Raw genomic sequence first — 21,628 nt, forward strand, 5'->3', positions numbered from 1 at the left:
TATGTATAATAAAATATCGTGATTATAATTTGCAATAAAATTAATTTGCAAAAACCAATATGCGATAATAAAATTGATATTTGTAATTGTCCAGTATCGTAGAACTGTTTCGTTACTTGACAAATTCTTAATATCCAGTTTCTTAAATTTTTACGTTATGGAACAAATAAAAGTGGGACTTTCAAACTGTAAAAAAAATGTCTTCTGATGTTAATATAACTGGTTGCAATATTTAAATGGTAAATACATGAAGTAGTATATAATAAAGTCTATTAGAGTAGTAAATAATAATATATATTTTTGTGATGTTTAACAGGTAATTTGGATTTCCAGACTGATAACTCCATAGGAAACATAATAAGTGTTGCTTCAAATTGTTAATTTATTATTAATTTGAACATGTTGACACATATTTCTGTTACAAAACGGCTAAAGTTCTCAGATATACGAGCGATAATTTATACCGAATAACAAATAAAATTGGACATCATCGTTTGATTCAATTCAACCGATACTCTCATGCACATCTGGAAAGATTAATTTTACATGTACATACAAAATAGTAGAACCATATGTAAATACTCGCAATTCTGCGTCAGAATCATATAGTCACGATGAAAATTTCTCGTATGAAACCTTCTGCTGATTATTCATGGAAACATTCGAATAAAGTTTCATTTTCCGAGCAAAGCATTTCCGTCAATCGGCATCGCGCGGTTACGCAAACGTTATTTATAGGTGAAACGAATCGAAATCCTTCAATACTTTCAATACTGAATCCTATATTTACACGATTCAACGTTAATCCTTAAAAGCTATTACAAGTGAAATTGTACCCTCTATGAATAATTTTGTTTTAACATTACCATCCTGTAATAATATTACCGCAACGTTATCGTTTGCATTCGCTGCAAACAATAATTTTCTACTCTTTATCTAATATCGAATAATAGTAAAACATTTAATTCGATACATTCAACTGTATTAATTGTTCAATTTTTTAAATATACACTATGGAAAACTTTCACACATGATAGTTAAGGACTAAAAAATCTATCGTTATCGTGGTTGAGCGCAAAACAACACGCGATCACGATTATTTCACAATAATTGAAGAAAAATTGAAAAAGATTACATCTATAATTGTAAATTGGAAAAACATGATTATAGTTCGTGTTTTCCCGTCTGAAGCGTAAAATTAGATAAATTAGGAAGATAAGAATAAAAAACGTGTATTATCTTGAAATAAACGTACCGTTTAAAATAATGGTTAAAATTGTGATTTTACGAAATGTGGCAGAAATTTTCACTATTTTTCCACGGAATAGTTAAGTAACCATTTGCGGAATTAATTTTAATATGAGTGCAGGTAATTTTCTTAAAGCAAACGTTATCAGACTTATTCGTCTTCTTTCGTAAGCCAATGTCAGATGAAATAGTATTCCTCTCTCATATTCCATCTCTATCGTTAAATAGAAAAAGAAAAGAAGTCAATTTTAGAGTACTGTAAATATTACGATATAACTACGTATGGATATTTGGATCTAACATCATTTAAATCGTCATCGCAATCGAATATTTTACAGAAAACAATTAAAAATATTTAAATAACGCGTTCGATCAAGCCAAATGCTGTACAAATGTTTCGCGATAAAGAAAATTATTTCTTCATACGAATGATTAAATACGTTTCCTCTTTTTACATGCATATAAAAACGTGGCGCCTTTATTCCATCGGATTTTTCATCGAATAACGAGAAGCACGATTTCTTGATCGTCTTTTCATAAAACGATTGGTCGAGATGCTGTTTGAAATGACACCTTCGGCGCGGTTCGTGGAATTTCAATAGATGTTGGTGCATCGAAAGGCAAATTGAAGGCGACTGAAGTTGCACGAAGAACTAATCTTGGCCGAGGCGTGTTCCATCGTTAAATAAAATACGTTCAGCGTTTCGTGAGGCTTCGTTAAACGCGAACAGGTTGAAAAGAGAAGAGCAGCTCTCGTTGAACGAAGCTTAGGAAGATTTCAGAGGCAAGTGTCCCGTGCATTCGTTAGATTCAAAATTTCACTCGCGTGGAACATGAGGTGACGCGATTCTACCTGAAAATATTTGAGCTATGCTGCCGGAACTTCTGAAGGACATCGTGAGAGAAGCGTCGTAGCTTATCAAAGTTCTCTTAGCTTCCTCGCACCAATTCCAGAACACCAGCTTCTGGTCCCTGGTTTCCAAGTCGGCCAGCAGCAAAGCGAGGTTCTTGGCGACGGTTGCATCGATTCTAAGCACGTGACGACCTTCCACTACCACGGGAATAGTTCCTACTCTGGCATCACACCTAAAGAACAATAATGTCAGGTTACTCGAGGTAAATAAAACGAACGGTCTGACAGGAGGCTCGCGAAACCGCCGATTTATGATCCAATTACAAAGCCAGTGAAACGCGATTATGGTGACTTTACTCACCACGACATCACCCGTTCACGAAGATATTCCGCAGCTGGGTAGCTCAACGATTGTTTCGGCGATACAAACAGAATCGTCAGCCCATCGACAACACGTTCCTCGATCAATAATCCAGGTCTGGCCGCGAAATAGAGCAGGAGAATTAGATTTACCGCGATCCCAGCAATCATGCCGTATTCTGGACCAATTGCCAAGCAGCTCAACAAAGTCACCGTCAAAGGTATCAAATCGGTCTCTACGAGTAGAGACAAACGCTAAATTACTACAGTCCTACGACACAGCCGATTGTCGTATGAATAGAATTCCCGTGAGGCAAGTGAACTATCATTGGGACTAGACAAGAGGACCGATGATATCGTAAAATAGCATTCTACATGGCAGATGTTGCCAGTTCGCGCGTGAAAATAAATTATACAATGAATGGAAGATCACAGGGAAAATACGATAAATCATATTTTTCTCTTTTGTAGCGGGGAAATTTTTAAATTCACTATGCTGTCGACTATCTTCGTGTACTAAAGTTATTTGAGATTAAGTGCGCGTATATTCTGTTCCTTGAACCTTTCAACGATTAATATTTATTATGCTCATGGTATTTTTCCGATGTTTATAAATATATTTATCGCTTATTTCGGAGGTGTAATCTTTAGGCTGAAGTGGCAACTTTCGTTAAACTACATTGCATTAAAATGTTCTATTTAAGTTAACAAATAACAGTTGTTGTGGTTAACTTTGCTACGCTCGACAATGTTGAAACATGAAAATTAACGATTTTCATATATTATATTACTACATAACAAATTAACGTAGAAAGTACAAAATAAATAGAAATGGATTTATCGTGTTTTACCGTGTGAACTTTGATCAAGATGAATAACAGTCGTGTTTAAATAATATGAACAGCGTTTTTTTTCTTTTCTTGTTAGGTTTCAAACTGTCTCTCAGAAATAGGTGATAAATCTATGAACCGACCACAACCCACAATCAAACAAATTTTGATAGCGTAGGGGTGATTAATGTTGATACAATCGAATATTGAATCTTAAGATCGCTCACGTTCTCGTCCTGTGGTCTTCGATTATATCGTATCAGGATTCAACTGGTTTAATCGTAAAACGACATTAAAATCGGAATATCAGGAAAAATGTACTTGTCATGTTTTTCTCCCGTGATCTTCGTGTATAAATTAATTATTGAAAGTTCAAATCCTTTCGATTTGTAAAATATTTAATTATACCGCGGTCTTCAATCGTAACTTATTACTCTATCACGTAATATCATTGTAAACTATCAAAATGTATCAAACGTTTCCTTAATCCCAGTTTTGTATAGTTGATGCATATCAACGTATCTTACAAGGCTGTCAAGGCTTACAATCTTCATTCTACTAATCAGAATTACGAAACAGTATGACGAAAATACATGAATATATGTCATCGTATTTGTGATAATAATAAAAATCGATATTGTTATTAAAAACATTCGTTCGTTTAGTAATTACAAGAACGAGGAGCCCAGTACCGATGGTTTTGGCTGGCTTGATAGTTCTAATATTGGATAACTAACTGCAAAACCTTGTTCGATACTTTCTACGACTTTTATGCAACGTCAAGCTTTAGTGAAGCTTAACGGTTACCCTGTTAACGAGCATATTCTTTTTAAGAAATAAATTCACCATGAGACGTGTCTCGGTTGCTTTCACGTTGAAGGACTAAATAAACGAAAGAATATTGCGTCTAATATTTTTCCGCCAGAGTATACGCATAGAGAGACTTTTGAAAGACTTTTCAATCTCTTAGGGGTAAAAAGCTGAGACGAAGCCGGATACGATGCGTTGAACGTAATTTTTTTCCTCTTAATCGGATCTTTACTTTTCGTTCTCCAAAGTACGGTGAAAATATGAAGTTCAAGCATGTAGTACATGGCGACTATAATGACTGCAGCGAGTGTTGCCTTCGGGATGAATTGGAAAGTCGAGGTCAGAAGGCCACACGCTAAAAGCACCAGGCATCCAGTAATTACACCGCCCATCGGTGTTTTTACACCCGAAGCGTTGTTTACGGCGGTTCTTGTGAAGCTCCCTGTGGTTGGCATTGATCGAGAAAAGCTGCCGAAAAGGTTGCACAGTCCCAAAGCCAGCATCTCTTGATTAGCATCAACGGTCTTCCCTTTGGCTACAAGACACAGATTTTACCATACAAACTAATGTAGGGTCTTTTTATTTATTTAGAAATATTAGAAATTAGGATTTCCAATGATTAAAACGTTTCTACTAGTTGCAATACAATTTCGAATAAATATAATCGTTGAAATGAAGGATCGTTCGTAATATCAAAATATAATCATTTTGTTATACGTAAGAGGCATTTAATACTTTGACTGCCACGGTGGTCATTGGTGACCGGAGCGCTTGAACTTCTTACAATTGTAAAAATTGCATCAAAATTCACAGTTAGGGCATTTTCAATATAACCGATAAATAGAAGGTACTTTGAAACAAAAAGTGACCCATTGAACAATTAAACATTTTTATTAGAACATCAATAAAAAAAAAATGAGAACAAATCTTGCATCTAACGGTGCACTACGTTTGCGTCCATATCTTTGAGGGATAATCTACGAATATTATTATAAACACAGCTTAGAAAATAATCGTAAATGCTGCTTCATAATCATATAATTGAAGTTAGAAATGTGCACATACCTTACAATTATATATAGAACGAGCAAGTACTGTTTACTAGTATCATCTACGCGTTTCAACGATATATTCTGGACGTTTCGCTTACCACGAAATAACGAATGCGAATGCTTTGTTGAAATAAACGAAGCCTTGTTATAATATGTCGTCACTATGGTCACCAGTGACCACCAATAAGATAAACGGTCCATTGGGGAACAATGTTGTCTTACATCATCAATTTATTATTATTTTGCCATTATATGCTTTGAATAATAAGAATATTCCCGTGGCTTCCTGAGCGAAACATGTGATTTCAACGTGGCAATCAAAGTGTTAAATACGCGAAACAGACAGCGCGGTATCAAGAAAAATCATTGGTAACAATAATTGTGAAAGATGAAAATATTAAACGTGAAATTATGAAATATAATTAGCGATGGAAAGTCAGTGATTCTGATATGCGTACAAGTAATATAAACTAGTAGCGAAGGAAGCATTTTTTATTTATATTAAATTATTGAATATATTTGATGTATCTGTTGTTGCGTTACGTTACAATACGCACAAAGGGATATTATAATTAATTTTGTTTTCAAATACTCGTTACTGAAACTTCCATGCGAAGTTGAAACGATATAATTTAACGTAGCAACTTCGGATCTTTGAAAGTACGAGCTTTGTTTTCTCTTAATTTAACTTCCATTTTGTTTGAATTTTAATTTAATGTTTTAACGTTGCTGCCGAGTTATTTGTAATCTTTAAATATAAGTACAGTTGAGAAATTCTTCGTTTTTGCGTTAAGATACGGCGAATAAAACGAGGATTGAACAAAGAAAATAAAAATGACGAACAATCGTGTTTATATATTCAGTAATTTATATAGATAAAAGATGTATATATCGTAAAGAAATTATAAGATTAATATTTTCATTTAACTCTAAACGACGTACCAAAAGCTTTAGCAATGGCAATGCTCTCCAAAATGGCAATCAGCGGGACTGAAATGACAGTGCTTCCGAGTTCACCAATTAACTCCTCAAAGTTATACGTATGGTTTCCTTTCACGAGAGAAAATGGTGGCGGAGAGAACGGCGGTAAACCTTCCGTTATATGTCCAGTAATTTTGAAGGGTTTAATACCGTAAGAGTATAACGAATAGCTTAATATTATTCCAACAATGACGACTACGGCGTTCCTCGCCAACGATGTTACCCACATGAATTTTTGCAACGCCGTGCCGCTTTTCTTTGCAGGTAATTTCTGTTTCGCGATAGTTAAGCAAACATGTTATTTAAGAGAGTGAAGTTCAGTTCCTAAATATAATTCATTTTTACAGGATATTTTTAATACAACATCGTTAATGATCTCAAATATTGCGTTCTCGTTGCAGGAACTTTCAACGATTAGTATTAAATATGTTCTGCGGTGAATCATTTTCGTTTCCGAAGTTTCTATAATTATGTTTTTTGTGATTCTGTTACTTTTCGGTAGAAATATAATTAAAAGAAATAGACGAAGATATAATTTTCATCAATCGCCGATCAACAAATGTCAACCAAATCGTAAATAGATAAATTGCAATAATTAAAAGTACTAAATTTATGTTTAACGTGGTTACTTTATGGAGAATATTTCATAATCAAAATATTCGCGGAATTAAAATCTCCAAAAATTAAAACGCGCATTAAGGTGGAATTTACGCTAAAAATATTTTCGTGTCTTTCAGCTACCTCCATCCATATACTACCGAATCACGAATTTGGAATTACAATAAAAAATACATATATGTATATAATATATTAAAAGCATATATTAAAATAGCGAAAAAAAAAATAATCTTACTTTAAGACAAACGAGTAAGATCATCGAACAGACTCCTAATATCGGGTCCCAGAAAGTAATTTCATTTACGTGATTGACAACTTTGGTAACTGCGTCGATAAAGGAATCGCTTCTGCCACTCAAACCAAGCAACGTGCCCAATTGAGATGTTCCAATTATTATTGCAGCTGCATTAGTGAATCCAGAGATCACTGGCATGCTAACAAACTGCACAAGAAATCCCAAGCGGAACAATCCCATAAACGTAATCACGCAGCCTGTCAGGAAACATAGAAGCACCTGAGAAAGTAAAAGATTCGCTTGTTGCAATTTCAGAAAATTATCGCATTTACTTTAGATTCTATTTAACAATTATTCCATTTACTTTGTAATGGAAATCAGATATGATCAACGATGTTTTTAGCAACGTATGTACATATACGTTCTGAGATTTGGATAAGTTATGAGATTTTGCATGCGATAGTTTTATGTACTCCGCGAAATGTTTAGAAAGGTACATTGAAAGCTTTATGAAACAACGAGATTGTAATCTGCGACGCGAGAAACTGGCCTTGTACGAATTTGACGAGCTTCTTTCAAATGGAATTTCCGCTCTTTCCTGGTTAATCAGACGCTTTTCTTTAAGAAAGTTAACCAGACTTCTAAATATTGTAGATAGCAATCTAAAAGAGAAAGGTCTGGCGAGCAAAACGGACGAGGAAAAACTTTGTAACCCAGTAGCACCTACAATTTCTTAAAAAGTCGCTATTTCCGTCTCAAATATATCAGTTATCTCGTACACTATCCTTCACTTCAAATTTACTATATCATTCTTTCTCAGAACTTTGTTTCATATTTTAAATACAATTCCTTTTTTCACATTATTTAAACATACCGTTGATAAATACCGCTCAATTAGAAAATACATAATTACAAAATATTGCAAATAAGGAAACTATCTATTTAAAGAAATATCTATTTAAACGAAAAGATAACTATTTTACTTACATGTAGAGTTTAGATAACAAAGTGGCCAATATCTGAACGATGCAACTCTTATCCTTTGAATAGCGATAAATTAGTTTATCGCGTTATTTCGCAAAAGTTCTCAAAAACAAAGCGTATATACTTGAAAAGAGCAATATTAAAGTTGCTTACAAAGTTTGCTTCTAAAGATTTTTATTTTTTTATTATCAAGCACGTTTGATTTTCTAGCAGAAATTTCCGATTCGAAAATAGAGATAGCTTAGTCTTATGAGAAACGCGAAGCTGCACTTACCGCGATATCATCTCCCAGTCTTATAACATGATTTTGCGACAGTAATGCCATTATTGCCGTAGGACCCACAGTGATGTCCTTGCAGCTACCGAACACCAAGTAAACCAAGCATCCCATGAAACTGCTGTAGAGGCCGTACTGAAGTTTTCAAAAGTTTATCTAACGAGAACCGCCTTTCCGGCTACCATTCCATCGAACTGTTCGTTTTTATCAATATTTTTTTTCCGATCGTCGAGAAACAATAACAAGCGATTACATTCGCAAGGTAAACTAAACGTCACGCTACAGTCTTCCTTTTATGTTTTATCCACACGTTCCATCTCTTCCCTCTTTCATTTTCATTTTATTCAAAATGTAAAACTTGCAATTTGAACAATAGCCTAGCTTCGATTCGTGAAAGATTCGTTTATATCGGATGATCAATACGTTTACCTTGATTTTCTCGCGCTGTGAAACGAACAACGTTTCTCTCTTTTATGGAAACGAGTTGATTAACAAAAAGCATTTTTCAACAAACCAAACGATATTGTTTCGCTCGAAACGATAATTAATAATATAAAATAGTAACGAAAGTGACGAGCAACGCGAATAAATACATTTTTATTGTTTCGTATATGTTAACAGGAACGCTCGGAATAATTAAAATAGCGGCGTTTAAAATTCATGCAACGATTAGGAAGGATTTTATTGCTCGTGAAACCGTGTAAAACATTCGAAAGAATATTTCAAATGATTTATTTGCGTAAAAAGTCACCTAAAAACCTACTTCCTTCGACTGTGCATCTACCACTAATAGTGATACTTTTACTAATTATCCTAACGTGCAAATGTGAAATGTGCGAATCTTAACTCGTTAAGGATCAACTTTGCCTTAATATTCTTCATTTACACTCTTTTCTTTCAATCGATTTATATGAAATTTTGTTTCTTAACACTTCGGCTGCCACGCCGAAATCACATGTTTCGCTCAGGACGCCACGGGAGTATTTTTATTGTTCGAAGCATATAATGGCAAAATAATAATAAATTAATGATGTAAGACCACATTCTACACCGATGAACCGTTTATTTTGTCGGTGGTCACGGGTGACCATAGTGACGACATATTATAACAAGGCTTCGTTTATTTCAACAAAGCATTCGCATTCGTTATTACGTGGTAAACAAAACGTCCAGAATATATCGTTGAAACGTGTAGAAGATATTAGTACACAGTATTTGCTCGTTCTATATATAATTGTAAGGTATGTGCACATTTCTAACTTCAATTATATGATTATGAAGCAGCATTTACGATTATTTTCTAAGCTGTGTTTATAATAATATTCGTAGATTATCCCTCAAGGATATGGACGCAAACACAGTGCACCGTTAGATGCAAGATTTGTTCTCATTTTTTTTTATTGATGTTCTAATAAAAATGTTTAATTGTTCAATGGGGCACTTTTTGTTTCAAAGTATCTTCTATTTATCGGTTATATTGAAAATGCCCTAACTGTGAATTTTGATGCAATTTTTACAATCGTAAGAAGTTCAAGCACTCCGGTTACCAATGACCATCGTGGCGTCACAGGAGAAACCGTGGCCGGTCATATATGACCAACGTAGCAGTCAAAGTGTTAACATTACGTGCTGTAAAAAGGAATTCCAGAAATTTGCATAACATTTTTTCCGTCGTTGTTACGTCCACTTAGATTCTACGTTCTTTATGAAATTTTGAAGAAATCGAAGCACTTCTAACGTTAGGATAAACCATCTCTCGGTGTTCAATAAATCTCAAATAATTAACGACTTTGAATAATTATCATTCGTAACGACTGTCACTATCAAATGTACGATTATGCGATAAAATTATAAGATTATTCTACATTTTACTTTTTTCGCGCTTCTTCGCACCGTAACGCTTCTTTTAAAAACGCGACGCGTTCAATTTCAAACCAACAGATTCGTTTAAATACTTTCGACGAATGGATCGATCTGAATGAAAAACATGGAAACATTCTATTTAAATACCTGGAATAAAAAAAAATCGATGAAAAACAAAATGACAGAGCGTAACGTAAAAGAATTGCTAGCTACGTTTCAACGATGGAGATCTATCTCGCGTCTGTGTTCTCCGAAACTTTATTTTAAATTCAACAAGAAGAAAGTTCAACACTATCGAACAAATGTACACACCTGAGCTGGAAGTCCGGCCACAATTGCGTAAGCTATGCCCTGTGGTATAGCAGTCAAACCAACGGTCAATCCTGCCAAAACATCGTGCAGAAGTTTCGACAAACTATATTGAGGCAGCCATGCCAGGATCGGTATCCTTCGTAGAAGGAGCTGCTTCAAATCGAATCTGGAAGTCACGTTCCTACCTGAAATTTCCCAAGTTTCACAGTTTATACGATATGATTGCCAGATGAACGAGAATTCGTCTATCTCACCAAGCAACCATTGTAATCACGACCAACAACGTTTTTCGATCAATGAAACATTAGGTTTGTTGTATTGGATATCGCGTTTTAAACAAATCCGTCATCTTCGATAATTTACTAAAAATTCTGGAATAAACAATCGTACGTTGACAAATACTATTCTGTGTTGAGCGATAACGGATACATATATCAGCGAATAAATTGATAATGCACCGATGAACATTAATTTATCCGTGAAAATAATGTCCGGGCCACGGTATCCTCTCTTTCTCTCTCTTTCTCTCTCTTTCTCTGATAAATAGAGTTAAGTCGCTTGGTTAAAGATATGTATATTGAGATTAATAAAACTCTGCTTTCGGCTCTTAACTTTTACTCCTACGAGGAGAATATTATCAGAATAAATCTGATGTTTCATACACATATTACGTAATTTTGTTTAATGAAAAATTAATACAACGGGTAATTGGATATCAGGTGATCAAATTATACAATACATCGTATTGTAAAAGAATTTTCGTATTATTCGTCGGTAAACTATCTTATTCAACACCGGTGCTGATAACGCAAAATAACGGCATTTTTTAATATTGTTTTAATATTTATATTTATCTTAATATTAATATTATCTTAATATCTATATTTTTAATATCGTGACAAAATAGGTTGCAAAAATAATCGGGCGTAGCTTCTCGAAAAATTATTCTTGGAAATAATATTTATATTGAAATATTTATATTTATATTAGTACATTCGCATTTCATAATTTCCTAGTAAAAAAAACTACTGCTACTATAATGTTTAAATATGATACAACAGTACAGTGTTGGAAACTTTTATCTCTAATTCATCTACGTAATCATAGTAACGTCATAGTAATTTGAAAAATTGAAAGTATGTACGTGTTCGTGTTAAATCAGCCAGGATAAAATATGTGTCTAAGTTTCCTGATTCAAAGTATCAACTTCAAAGTACAAAGATCTTTTTATTCGTATCCTTAAAGTATATAGACATGCATTGTATTTTGAAACATTCTTACTCGTCGAAACGGCAATATACACCACATCCGACATCTTTCACTAATTATTTTACGGTAAACTTCACTTTACAGAGAGCAACGAGCTGTTGTTATGAATCAATATTTCACGTAGGAATTTTACGTAAAGGAAGCTTGTTTCAAGACGATATCAAGACGAATGAAACAAGACTCTGATCTTACACAATAAACACCGGATGAAAAATCGAGAGAACGGAAATTAAGTCCTTGAATAGCAAGGCATTACAACATGTTCGTTACATTGACTGCAATCTTTGCATACACCGTTAATATTTTCATGATGTCAGCATATTTTCACGAAATTACTTTCATAATAAAACATTACTGATAAATACATATAACGTTATGCCGTATGAAACAGGAAATGTGTCTCGTATACTATCTACTTACGTATTAGATTATTATTTAGTTTAACTAAATAATTATGTTATAGAAGCACTGTATCATTTTACGTTAATCTAAGTACGACGTTATTTTGCAAATCTGTTCTTTTCGATATAATGACGAAATAAGCTTAAAAATAGTTTGAAAGTATCTTCGTGAAGATTATTTCTGAAAATGAGAAATTTCAAGGATTTCTTCGAAAAATTTTCAGATTTAGGAAATGTCGAAACAAAATTTGAAGATAATTAAGTGAATCAATGATATAATTGTACGAACTATTGATTGGAGATACAAAACATGCAAAATATTTGCAAGATGTGTTTTTATTTTTGTATTTCTTGTTAAAAAGGGGTGGAAATCTTCTGCATCGTTTCGAGGATTATTACTGAATTTAAATATTGCGTAATTTAGGCCATCGTATATTTAAAAAAAAATGTCTTGAAATATCAGCCACGTCCACTTTCCTGAAGAATTCAATATTTGTAATTCGAGATAACGCTATAACATAAATTGTGTTTGCGTTGTACATATATCAAATTGAAGCAGATAAAATATTCTAAGCTATATTTTCAACTTTTATGTTTGTACACAACTCATATCCCATTTTTCAAATAACGCATAAACTTTTGAATAATCCTCCTGAAGCTAGAATAACATGCACATTTTTCTTGTTAAATGTACGTACGTAAAAGCCAGAGAAATTTAATACGTCGGTATATTAACAAAATATTAACGAAGCAATTTATAAAAATATATTTAATAAATAATAATAAACCATGCATTTAAAAACTTGATATATATATTTATTTTACTTCAGAACCTTTTTCATAAAAGTATTTCTCGTTAGTGATGAAACTAAAATATTCTTACAGAAATGAAATGTACAAAAATTGAACGAGAATTGATAATTAAGGATTAATAAATTTAAATAAGAATTAAATTATTACGTTTAATTATTACGTTTGCAGGAGCAGCTTCTGTTTCCTACGAGTACACACTTACCATATATATGTCACATATAATCCTTTAAAAAATCTTAAAGTATTAATAAACAACTTTATCTGTATTACTATACTTTCAGACATCAGATATCATGTATGTCGCAAAAGGAAATAAAATACATTACGTATAGAATCTATCAAAGATCGAACCCTAAGCGATGGACTTTTTCAAATAACAGAGGCATACTTTATGTCATATTTTATTTCGAATCATTTAAATTATCGCTCGCATGTTTCTATTAAATATTTCGATAAACGACCGGACTTGAAAATTTCTATATTCATTTATCTCTTATATTGTTTTTATATGTGTACCTACATAGCACCATTATTTAAATGCACCACAATCTTCTCTTAATCGATAAAGCAATCCTATACCGATGTCGTAAATTGATTAAAATCAAATACGATCTTCGTCAAAGTAAAAAGTAAGATTCACAGAATATCACCGGCGTATTCTTTCTCACTATTCGTCCACGTTTTTCACGGTGGCACGCTTAATAGATAGTACAGTTATAATTAAAATCGTAGCAGTCAAGACACTGAAACATAAATTTTCAGCGGTAAGATGAACATTCAGATAGCACGTTTAGCCGTGTGATTACCACCCAGCTCTGTAGATAACAACGGTTCAAGCTAACGACACGACGATATATTGACACTGCATAGAGGGACTTTCTTTATTCGCCGAGATACACTGGTCTAGATGAAACGTTTTATCGGACGAGCCCACTAATTCCATTTGATAACAGATCACATGATTAATAACAACAATGAAATTGCATTTCAGTACGAAAAATCCCTGATCCGCTTTTGAATCACAGTTGAGCACACGATTTAATAAAGTGTAAAGATTTTGAAAGATAAATCCTTAAAAGAAAAGGAAACAGAACGATGTCGAAATTTCATTTTATTTATACTTACATGTAGAGTTACATATGCACGCTTCAATAGAGAATTTTTTAACGATGAATTTTTTAGAGAATTTGTATAATGATATTTAATATACTACGAAATATTACTATACTATAATATATAGAAAATATTATAGAATACCATACTGTACTAAATATAGCGAATATACTATTGTAGTATCATAATATAGGAAATGCTAGTCCTATATATAATACTTTGAAGTATAGTACTATTTAATATATATTTCTTCCAGAAGGAACAAATATATATTCGGATATCGAGTTTTGGGCAACTTTTCAATAACATAAAAACGTATAATTATTATTGTTATATATCGACGTTTCAAATGTTGGTAAGAAAAAGAAGATTATAAATATGAAAATTGGAGAAGGATAGTTGATGTTTGAGTAATTATTAAGGATTCTTTTTACATCCGATCCATAAAAAGCCAAATCTATTAAGATCTATGAGACAAACGCGATATGCTTGAAGTAGCGTGTGACGGAATAATATCAGTTACTATAGATACTATAAGTATACATATGTATGTGGCAATTTATTAATCGATAATAAATATATTTTTTATCAATGGATTTTGAACGTCTGGAGAGATTTATTTCATCCAAGTGTAAATTTTACTTTAACCTCAATGATAATGCAAAAATGATAAAAACATCAAATTATGATAGAATTGAAAAAATGTATTTCAACGATAATATAATATTCTACGAATATAATAATTCCATGAAATTAAAAGATGTATTTTTGTCAGCAATCTGTTCCGCTTGAGTGACAAATAACGACAGCAGCCTGACATAGAAAGACTAGAAATTAGCAAAGAGAAGCTTATGACGAAAATTTCAATGATGAGTCGATAAATTGAATTCCATACAGGCCGATCAATATTGGTACATACTATTCAATGGATAAAGTACAATACGTAAACGCACTGTCCGAAAACAAAGAACAAACATGATCTGACACGTTTATCGAGTGACATTTAGAACATTTCTTCGATATACAATCCTCGAACTAATTGAATAAAGAATATTTATTTAATGTGTTGAATTAAATTATTTATCAAATTTTATTACTTCTATGCCTAGAATAACTTCAAAAATACGATCAAATGAAATTTTTACTAAAAATGAATAGCAATCATCGTTGAGAAACAGTCAGTCGATATGTGTTAATAAAATCAACAGTATGTACCGTAAAATTCGTAAGACGTTAAATTAACATCAAATTGATAAAGACAATAATCTTGTGCTATATTCCCCGTGAATACACAGCAATAAAATGTGAGCCATAATACTATGTAATAAGAAGCATATGACACTTAAAATCAAAGTACAAACAATATATCTGATTGTGTATACTATTATTCTTAAGTTAGAAACCATTTTCTCTGGCACGATAATTTCATTTAGAACAAATAAACGACTATAATTGAAAGCTGGTACTTTTCCCAAATGTGCAACTATCGTTTAATTATATACGATATTACGAATAATTGGCATTTATTTAGTTGAAAAATAGCATTGAAATGATTACTTTACCACGACTTTACATATTTTAATCTCATATTTCTATTGTATGAGAAAACAAAAAAGATACCGGAAAAAATCTGAAATGTGCAACTAGTAATTGAAAACATTTTCAAATAGTTTAGTACATTTAAATCCCGCGAAGTATATTATGAAAGATACAATAATAGAAAATAATGATAAGAATATAACATCATATTCACAAGAAATACTAAATTCGATCAATGTTACAATTTTACGAATTTAATATTTGACTTAATAAATCAATTTTATAAATTTATATCAATTTTACATTGGTTCTAAAATACCATAAATTTCAAATTTTAAGCTTCAAAAGTATTAGGTAAATTGTGATTAATATTATTATGTTATTAATATTAAGATGGATTACTATCTATTGATTTCCATCATGGAAATATATAACAACGATATATTTATTCATTCCTACTATGAAAATAAATAAATTCAACTTCTAAAAGGAGATTAGTTTATAGTCAATAATAATGAACCATTAACTTAGATGTAATGTTCAAATAGAACAAGGCAGATAATAAAAACAAGGACAACGCAACGTCCGTCCTTGCAATTCTTTATCTTTATATCGATTGTCTTGTGTGTTATCATACGCGAATATGTATATGTACTTCAAAATTTGCTATACATTACCCAGATAATTTCTACATATTCTTACAAAATTTTTCAAAACTTAATGGTTTCTTTCTAATCTACCTTTCTTTATAATCAAATAGTCTCGTCATTTTAAATTATAATGGGCACATATAATAGGATATATTCTATATATTCAAAAATAAATTATCTATTCTAATAAATTACATTTAGTTTAAATATAATTAATATTACTGAAATACATCAAACATTCACATGAATGGATCTTACAAAAATATGTTTACACTTATTATTAAATTATTATTATTAATTAAAATTATTAATTAATACATCAAGTGTTATTAATAAAGAGGATAACTTTTTAAATACAAAATTGAAATAAAGACACGACAAAATTGGAATACATATGTATAGAGGTAGATTCACAACTGCATGTGAATACGTCAGAGGGTAAATCTAAGCGAAAAAATGATATACGAATATATAGCATGGTCTGGTTTAACTGGAAACTCTCAAATATCTGGAAAAGTACGAATGATACGAAAAAATATTTGAGACAAAAAATGTATGGTACGAGGGGGGCACACTGTGCTTTTATCTATTCAACCTTGCGATCTTGAAACGTCCTGTAAAGGTGACATTAACATTTTTTAATGGGTACCTCCAATTTTTATTACATATTCTTGTAGCCGACATTCAAACGTTTTTGAAATACTACTAACTTGTGTCTTTTGCATCATCCGCCATAGAGATATAAATTTTAAAATTCAATGCGCCGCCGGCATTAGCGTTACCCGATGTACACCGCAGTAGCACAGAAAAATGTGTCTGATAGTGGCGCTACTAGTATGACATTGTCGGAACACCAAGTCATAATTTTCCAATGTTCCATAACTTTCCAAAATAAATCGTCAGTTTCGTGCTACATTTAGTAGTAAATTCAGTTTTTTGTATTTATCCGTCGAATCAGAAAGCTCACATCTCGATTCCGAATAATGCAAGAGACACACGTTTGTTGCGTTTTGAAAACATCTGAATGTTAGCTAGAAGAATGTGTAACAAAGAGTGGAGTATCCATTAAAAAATTTTCATCTCATCTTTATAGAACTTTTCAAGACCACCGCGAGATCTAATTGATAAAAACAGAATATGTCCCCCTCAATACCATACAACTTCTGTCTGAAACATTTTTTCGTATCAATCGTTTTTTTCCAGATATTTAGGCACTTCCAGTTAAAGCAGGCATATTATATGTCTTATATATATTACATTATATATGATACTTTAGTTTTCGAGTTATGCATAATGAAAGAAAATTTTCAAAATTCTCGCCTCTTGCAACACGCTACTACGTGCCTTGGTGCGTTCTGAGCTTATCTAATGTTTACGAACGATATCCATCGATATAAAGTAGACGAAACTTTGGCCAGTTACTTAACCTGTTACTCTTGCGAATTCAGTATTAGATTTGGAGCTATTCGAAGTATACCTACTACATATTTTCATACAACTATGTCATACACATATGAGTATGGAACTTAGAGTTAAGACGTGCAGTATCGTGTAAGAGTTATCTATATATACGTACAAAATAAATGTATTATGTACAAGATGTTACTATAAAAATTTAATATACTTAATTGTCATAAATTTTAATTAAAAACATTATGATCAAAAATATATAATTCAGCAAAGACCTATAAAATATATACATTTACTTTTTATCACAAATTTTTTATAAATATATCGGAAATAATTGATTCGAAACATATACTGCATAGTAATTGAGAGAATAGTAGAAAAGGAAAAAACAAAAATACAATTTTTTGTATTTACCAGCCGCAGTCGGTAGGACTCGAACCTACGCTCCCAGAGGGAATCTGATTTCTAGTCAGACGCCTTAACCACTCGGCCACGACTGCCACAGTTTCCATATGCTATTATTATAGTATAAATATAATAGAACGTAAAGATAGTATTCTAAAACCAAAAGAATGGTTATATACTATTATAACATTTATTCTACTTGGTAACTAGATGAAAATCTCTATTAAACTATTGTATATAAATAGGAATGCATCTACGAATCATAACAGAATGATACAGAAGTTCCACATAATTAAAAATTTGTCTAATCCAAAAGATACGTTCATTGTGTACAAAACATTAAAATCATCATGAAACAATAAATAAGGCGAGTTGTAGTTTACAATATACAAATGTTGTTGACAAATTGAAACTTGAGAGATAAAACTTACTCAACAATGATGTTCTTTCGTCGATACTTCCTCTACTGTACGACATTTTTGCATAATCGATATCAGTACTATATCAAAACTAACAGCTTCGACAGAAAATAATGTGTAATGTGTAATCTAACGAAACTGGTAACGTCGATAAAACAGAACATGATAATTATTAAGTACGATTCTTGATAGACCATTATCATTTCAAAACATGTGTGCAATGTCATGAACATTGCACATAATATAACAGATTCATCTATTCTACAATATGAAAAGTTGAAAATTAAAAATTATAATTTTAAGTATCAAACGACATATTACAAAACCAATTTTTTCGGATTATAGAAAATAAAAAATGTTAACCTCAGTATTGATAAACGTTGATTTATTAAAAATTCTAATCTTACAGTATCATATTTATTCCTATTAATTAAAAATAAATGATGTCTATAATTGTAAGTATTCTTGAATATTTCAATCATTTCAAACCTATAACGTAAAGGATTAAAACACAGTTTTCCACGATAAGAAGAAACAAATTTTTTTCGTTACGTAGATTAAAAATAGAAAAAAAATTTGAATTAATGGTAATTGACAACTTCTTCAGAAACATAGTATGAAGATTATATCACTACTAAATACTCAAATAAATCTGATCTTGACAGGAGGCTACAAATGATCACAGTTCCTATTGTTTATCGATTCAATAGCCTTGATCAATGCGATATCTTTGCTTGCAACAATTTGCAAAATAATTGTCTCGAGAAGTTTTTCAACAAGCGCACAAGAAGGCACGCATTTCGTCCTTGAAATAATTAACTATGATTCGTGCATGGTGTACCATTATATTACTTATTTCATGTTCGAAAATTTAGAACGTATTTATTAAATTCAGAGATAAATAAATTTATTCAGAATAAAGAGCCCATGCACGAGACATTTTGAATAAATAATTGAATAGAGTAAATAAATAATGGAATACCTTTAAACAGAAATTAGAATATTCATTCTTTTTATAGCACTTTATTTGCAATATATATATATATATATATGTATTCTTATTTATAATTTATAGCCTTATAATTACCGTCAAAAATCGCATAAATTAACTTATTCCTATCAAATGACGAATTTATACCCATTCAATTACTCACTCGTACACGTGTCTGCACTCTACAATATATCAAAGGTGCTTGCGTTCTAAGGAAACAATGAATTTCACTTTGATGGACTTCTTACTAAGAAATTATACAAACTGCACTATGACTCAGCGTGCAAACTTTTTGTAGCGTAAAATGGACAATACTATAAAAAATATGACTCAATAAATTAATACATAATTTATACATATAAATAAACGAGAAAAATTATATTTTATCATCTCTACTATTGAATACTATTTACCTCGCTATTTGCTAGTGAAAAATGACATACACTAGTTGATTTTATTACTTAATATGTTTCTGCGAACTACCAGTGTCATGCTTCATCAAACAAGTAGATCGTTGCTCGCATGATAATTTATAATATACAATTATCTACTCCAGTAATACACAAGCCTAATGCAGTCACTTGCACTAAGAAAAATCCATTGAATGTGATTGTTTCTTATGATATGAAGACGTAATGAATAATGCATACGACTAGGGGGTGTCCTGCTAATTACACATTAGCAAACTAATTTACCGTGTACATTTTACACACGTTTGCATTATCCCACTTTGTTTTCAATTCTATTGACGTCAAATCTCGGTGGTCTATTCGAACACCGATATTGAACATGCTGGAACGACTCCACAAAAAAATTCATGATCGAACATGAAGCACATTCCTCAGTTACATAATTGATTGTGTAACGGCGAGAAGCCATCGACGGTAATACAGGTAATACCTCTATTCGAAGAGGATATTTAAAAACTAAACAAATAAATTTGGTTTTACCGATTCGTCAATTATAAAAATTTATTCCATTGCATAAACTTGTTTAATACAATCTTGGTTAAATTCGTGGTTAGATATGCGTGCTTAATATCTTGTATTATATTGTAAATCCATTATTTTATATCATATTTGAAGAGGAAGGGAGAAAATGTGCACAAATATACATAAGTATTACGTAGTTTTCGAATAAATATATCTTCCTTCATTTGAGCTAATTAACATGTATGTAATAAACATACATTTATAAATTCAATACTCGTACTCTACAATATATGTAGAAGCGGATTTTAGGGATTTTAATGAATACATTATACTTGTTGAAAAATCATTAGACACTGTCTATAAAGTAATAATAAATTGGAATATATATAAATAATGGAAAATATTTTATTAAACAAACAATCTACGTACTGACTTCAAACTAAACTAAGCTTTCAAATATGCTATTTTAATAAAATTAGTTCCAATATCATAATTTGATAACAATGTGTTACATAACTAATAAAATTTTACTTCCTTTTTTTTTAGTACTTTTGATTCATTAAAGCGTCGTAAAATTTTTTTAGGTATTTGTAACGAAAAGTCATTAATCACTGTTTCTCAAATAATAATAATAAATTAATACATATACAATAGAATTTCATCTAACTGGACTCCATTCATTTAAACAAAATTTTAGTTAATGTTAACAAAATTTTGTATAACTGAAATTTCGCTATTTGAATTCGCTTGCTTAAACGCAAGCTCCTATTGTATGAACCAAAAATAGTAAATAATGGAAAACATAATGTAAGCTCTTATTTTATGAATTCCAGTTATATAAAATATAAACTCTTCGTTCCCGGACAAATTCAGATACATGGAATTCTGTTGTAAATAATAGAAAATAATTTTCAAATACGTACCAGCAAACAAATGATCCATGTAGTTACTTAAAACTGAACTGCTTTTTAATTAAATATCTGATTCTGTATTTGTTTCAATAAAATTCATGTATTCAACATTACAATTTAATAATAACGTATTACATACATAATAAAATTTTACTTTAAATAAATACTACATATAAATGTATTTTAAATATACATACATTCTGAATTTCTACTGCTGCACTTTTCTTTTTATATCGAGTTCAACAAACTTCTGACTCTCGGACATTAAAGAGTCGTCAATTTTTTTAGCAACTTTCTCCAATTGTACATACCTTATGAACTAGAATGTTTTGCAAAGTAACAAAAAGCGAAT

General features: G+C 31.4%; 1 protein-coding gene and 1 non-coding gene across 4 annotated transcripts; both read right to left on the reverse strand.

Annotated features, from left to right (window-relative positions):
* Positions 1 to 364: 364 nt before the first annotated feature.
* LOC117160658 (sodium-independent sulfate anion transporter) lies at positions 365 to 18,575 on the reverse strand. 3 transcript variants are annotated; one of them, XM_076620401.1, is made up of 9 exons: positions 18,455 to 18,543; positions 18,033 to 18,133; positions 10,424 to 10,608; positions 8,246 to 8,383; positions 6,988 to 7,266; positions 6,096 to 6,405; positions 4,334 to 4,636; positions 2,463 to 2,697; positions 365 to 2,334 (listed from the first exon to the last, which is right to left on the reverse strand). In XM_076620401.1, the coding sequence occupies exons 4-9, from the start codon at positions 8,360 to 8,362 to the stop codon at positions 2,067 to 2,069; spliced, it is 1,512 nt and encodes a 503-aa protein (XP_076476516.1). In that variant the 5' UTR covers positions 8,363 to 8,383; positions 10,424 to 10,608; positions 18,033 to 18,133; positions 18,455 to 18,543; the 3' UTR covers positions 365 to 2,066. The 3 variants fall into 3 exon arrangements, with proteins under 3 accessions (XP_076476516.1, XP_033197442.1, XP_033197443.1); XM_033341551.2 differs by lacking the exon at positions 18,033 to 18,133 and having other exon boundaries at positions 18,455 to 18,575; XM_033341552.2 differs by lacking the exons at positions 18,033 to 18,133; positions 18,455 to 18,543 and adding an exon at positions 11,705 to 11,864.
* Positions 18,037 to 18,118, reverse strand: TRNAS-AGA (transfer RNA serine (anticodon AGA)). Its single transcript has one exon. It is a non-coding gene; the product is annotated as a tRNA-Ser (tRNA).
* Positions 18,576 to 21,628: the final 3,053 nt, after the last annotated feature.

The sequence above is a fragment of the Bombus vancouverensis genome, chromosome 1 (assembly GCF_051014615.1).
Source record: "Bombus vancouverensis nearcticus chromosome 1, iyBomVanc1_principal, whole genome shotgun sequence".
NCBI lineage: Eukaryota > Metazoa > Arthropoda > Insecta > Hymenoptera > Apidae > Bombus > Bombus vancouverensis.

Bases quoted from the DNA above. Each gene is read 5' to 3' on its own strand.
- LOC117160658 (XM_033341551.2), bottom strand. From the start codon at position 18,500: ATGTCGTACAGTAGAGGAAGTATCGACGAAAGAACATCATTGTTGA. The intron at 6,406-6,987 runs GTAAGATTATTT...ATCGCGAAACAG, and splicing joins TCTTACTCGTTTGTCTTAAA to AAATTACCTGCAAAGAAAAG. The intron at 2,335-2,462 runs GTGAGTAAAGTC...ATTGTTCTTTAG, and splicing joins CGTGAACGGGTGATGTCGTG to GTGTGATGCCAGAGTAGGAA.